At 62.7% G+C, this 3,990-nt stretch overlaps 1 protein-coding gene across 4 annotated transcripts in view; it reads left to right on the top strand.

The window, feature by feature from the left end:
* The window catches only part of AP1B1 (adaptor-related protein complex 1, beta 1 subunit), a 34,721-nt gene that overhangs the window by 21,948 nt on the left and 8,783 nt on the right, over positions 1–3,990 (top strand). For all 4 annotated transcript variants that reach the window (XM_010828734.1, XM_010828735.1, XM_010828733.1 and 1 more), the window contains 4 exons: positions 467–565; positions 917–1,176; positions 1,726–1,927; positions 3,152–3,295. In XM_010828734.1, the coding sequence (XP_010827036.1) occupies positions 467–565; positions 917–1,176; positions 1,726–1,927; positions 3,152–3,295 (705 nt within the window). The remainder of the gene's footprint in view (positions 1–466; positions 566–916; positions 1,177–1,725; positions 1,928–3,151; positions 3,296–3,990) is intronic.

Raw genomic sequence — 3,990 nt, 5'->3', positions numbered from 1 at the left:
GGTGGGGCTGCTGGGGGCCGGGCAGGGTTCCACCTCGGGAGGAAGGCTCCACGGGCCCATTTGCCCCCGTCCACTCAGCTTCTCTGGCACTTGGTCCACTCGTTGGCAGGTGGTCTCTGGTAAGCACACCAGGCACATGTGTTGCCCTCATGAGCTGAGTTCCTGAAGGTCGTGGACCCAGAGCCCTGATGGGTTTCTGGGGCCCTAGGGCTGGGCAGCAGTCCCCAGCCGGCCTGGGGCTCTGCAAAGCTCCACGGCCAGGTCCTCCTGACCATTCGGGCCAAGGTCCAGACTACTCAGCACAGCCACCCCACTGCGCCTGGCCTGTTTGCGTGGCCAGCCCAGACCCAGGAGAGCTGCTCTCGACCTTTCAACGCCCCTTTGGTCTCTGAGGTCCTCCTCTGGTTCCCTGTGGTCCCCACCCGGAGCTCACCCTCCCCCCTCGCCTCCTCTCCGTCCTCCTCAGGTGCAGCTGCAGCTGCTGACGGCTATCGTGAAGCTCTTTCTGAAGAAGCCGACAGAGACCCAGGAGCTGGTGCAGCAGGTCCTCAGCTTGGCCACGCAGGTGGGTGTGGCCTCCCTGCAGTGCCCATCGCAGCCCTTGGTCCACCCAGGGAGCCAGACCGGGAGTCCTGCCCCTAATCCCCAGCTCAGGGAGCTCAGTCAGACAGATAGGGCAGGCGGGGATGGGGGCGATGCTGAGCCAGCCTCCCACAGAGGGCAGGGAGCAGAGGCAGGGGCAGGCTGGCCTGAGGGGAAACCAGGGGGCTGGGCTGTGTCTGCTCTGTGCCTAAACGGGCAGGCTCCCACCAGCACTCAGGCAGTCAAGTTAGCGACCCTGTGACCCCCTGTTGTGGGCTTCCCCTCCCCATCACCCACGTGCGCAGCGTTTCACGCCCTTCTCGTCACCTCCCAGGACTCAGACAACCCAGACCTGCGGGACCGTGGCTACATCTACTGGCGCCTGCTCTCCACGGACCCCGTGGCTGCCAAGGAGGTGGTGCTGGCTGAGAAGCCGCTCATCTCCGAGGAGACAGACCTCATTGAGCCCACGCTGCTGGACGAGCTCATCTGCTACATTGGCACACTGGCCTCCGTCTACCACAAGCCACCCAGTGCCTTCGTGGAGGGGGGCCGGGGCGTCGTGCACAAGAGCCTGCCACCCCGCACCGCCTCGTGAGTCCGGGGGCCAGTCACTGGCCCACTTCCCTGGTTCAGTAGCACAGTGCTCTCACCTGAGTCTGAGCAGAATTACGATTCTAGCGACCCTAGTGAATGCTCACTGCATACATGGTGTGGCCTAGGTGACAACAGCTCTGAGGGAAGTCCTCCCTGAAGAGACAGGGATCAGAGGCAGAGAGCGCTTAAGAGCCTGGTGAAGAGCGCAGGCAGCAGAGCTGGGCTCAACCCAATTCTGCCCGCTTCCAGAGCCCCGTTCTGCTCAGGTGCTCCCCCCGCGGTTCCCACGGCTTTCTGGCCTGGGTTGTCCTGTTCTCCGGGACTTTAAAGTGGACTGAGTTGGGGAATACAGACGGCCCTCCCTCCCCTTAGCCCAGAACAAGATGGATCAGGCATGGGAAGGGGAGGAAGTGGGGTGTAGACAGGCTCCCGGGACAGTGAGGAGGCCCGGTGCCTCTCCTGGGGGCGGATCCCGGAGATGGGGTCTGGCCTCCCCAAGACGGCACCGCTTCTGGCCCTGCTGAGCCTCTCCCCACGTCCTGGCAGGAGTGAGAGCACGGAGAGCCCAGAGACGGCCCCAGCTGGAGCGCCCCCCGGAGAGCAGCTGGATGCCGTCCCCACGCAGGGCGACCTGCTGGGTGACCTCCTCAACCTGGACCTCGGGCCTCCGGTCAGCGGCCCGCCCCTGGCCGCCTCCGCGGTGCAGATGGGCGCCGTGGACCTGCTTGGCGGTGGCCTTGACAGCCTGGTACGTCCTGGGCCCCCAGACGAGGTTGATGGTGGTCTTCAGGGAGGGATCAGGAACGCCTTCTCTGCCAGACGCCATCCAAGGATCATGTAGCTCCCGTATCAGTGAGAAGCTGGGGCGTAAAGCGGTCAGGTGGCCGTCCTGCCTAGCGCATACAGCTCCTAAGTGGCAGGCACGGGATTTAGCCCCTTGCCAGGCTGCTGAACCCCAAGAGTCCTGGGGGCTGTTCTCCCTTACCCTCTGAGTCACCTTGGCCCTGTAAGGCTGGGGGAGCCACCCTTGCATCCGCTCCCCGACACGTGGCACCGATTGGTGTAGCTGCCCAGCAGGCCTGAGAGAGGCCCATGAGAGGGTGGGACAGCCCCTCCCTTGTGAAGGCGGTGGTAAGAAGGCCTCCTGTTTCCTTGGGATTCTTCAGGCAGCCGGAGAGCCAGGTGGAGGTGGCACCTGGGCCCTTGTCACTTGGCCATGCCCGGCTCAGGTCCCCAAGGCCACAGCACAGGGAAGGGTCAGAAGGACGAGGGTGTCGAGTGGGGCTGGGGGTGCGGGGGGGCTGCCCGTCATAGAGACCTGGGGCCCTCCTAGGCTGCTGCAGCCTCGCACAGGCCCCATAGGGTCGGGTGGAACAGCTGTGACTAACCTTCTGCCTCTTTCCTCCCTGTCTTGTCTCTCTGTGTCTTCTTCTTGGCTTTCCCTCTGCATGTGGCTGCCTGTTCTCTTCACCCTGCCTGCTTCTGCTGGGAGATGGGGGATGAGCCTGAAGGGGTACGGTTCAACCCTGTGCCACCAAGCCTTCGTCCTGCTGCTCCTCGATCACCCGCCCGGCGTCCCAGGGCCGGGGGTGTCAGGGCCGTCGGCCCACCCTCACCACCCTCCGATGAAGTTACTTTGTCATCCGGAGGCCCCCACAAGCCCTCTCTGACACCCTGGGGTGTGCTCCGGTCTCTGAGCACGGCCCCCTCATAGCACTGTGTTGAGTACCCCTTTTATCCTTGGGCTGTCAGTTTGTGAGCGTGCCCAGCTCTTCCTCTCGGGGCTTGTAGGGCACGGGAGGGCTCGGCCTCTCCTCTCCACCCGCCTCACTCTGTCTTGTTTCTGCAACTTAGAGTTGACCTGAAGGCAGCCCTGCAGGACGCCCTCTTGCCCAACCCCCGTGTTCTAAAGGGCCAGGCGGCCGTACTTCCCCTGGCGTGCCTGCCTCTGACCCCTCTCCCCTCCCTCTAGATCGGAGCCCCCAGCTTCGTGGCACCCCCAGCAGCAGCAGTACCAGCTAACCTAGGAGCGCCCATGGGCAGTGGCCTGAGTGATCTCTTTGACCTGACCAGTGGCGTGGGCACCTTGTCAGGATCCTATGTGGCTCCCAAAGCAGTAAGTGCCGTGGCCCCGTGGGAGGCGGGAGGCGGACATGCAGGTTCCTTTCAGTGGCTAGCTGGGTTGCCCGGAGCAGCGGGAGCACAGGGCGCTGGGTCTGGTGTGGAGGCCTGGGGAAGGCTTCCCAGAGCGGGTGTCACTGGAGCTCAGTCCAAGTCAGAATCAGCAAGGCGAAAATGGGGAGCCTAGGGGGCGTGCTCACCTTCCAGAGAATGGCAGAAGCCCCGTCTAGTGACTGGTCAGTGGTTCTCAGTGCCACTCAACCCAGTGCCCCAGATTGATGACAGGCGCTTCATAGCACCCCCTCCTTTTCTAACGAATGAGGTCTACCTACTTGTAAAATTTCTGAAGTGGTAAGATGCTGTCATCACATAAGGAGACTTAAAAGGAGAACAGAACGCTTCATTTTAGTGTGGTGAAGGCTTGGGCACGCCCGCCACGGCAGATCTCATGGCGTTGCCAGGGGTTGGCAGCAGAGTCACTGTGGCACCACAGTGTGGGTGCCATGACTGATGGGCCGGAGGCACCTTTCGCTTCTGATACAGCGACTGACTCCCAGTAAGATTCCAGACGAAACAAAGAACAGGCTTCCGCTGATTTCACCACCATTAAGTTCCTGGGGATTTCAAGGCGCACTGAAATCCTGCAGAAAATACTCAAGGTCTGCAGGACAGTGGCTCCTAGTGAAGCCT

The sequence above is a fragment of the Bison bison genome, unplaced genomic scaffold (genome assembly GCF_000754665.1).
Source record: "Bison bison bison isolate TAMUID 2011002044 unplaced genomic scaffold, Bison_UMD1.0 scf7180017864495, whole genome shotgun sequence".
NCBI classification, from domain to species: Eukaryota; Metazoa; Chordata; class Mammalia; order Artiodactyla; family Bovidae; genus Bison; species Bison bison.
This window is presented reverse-complemented; position numbering and strand designations above follow the sequence as displayed.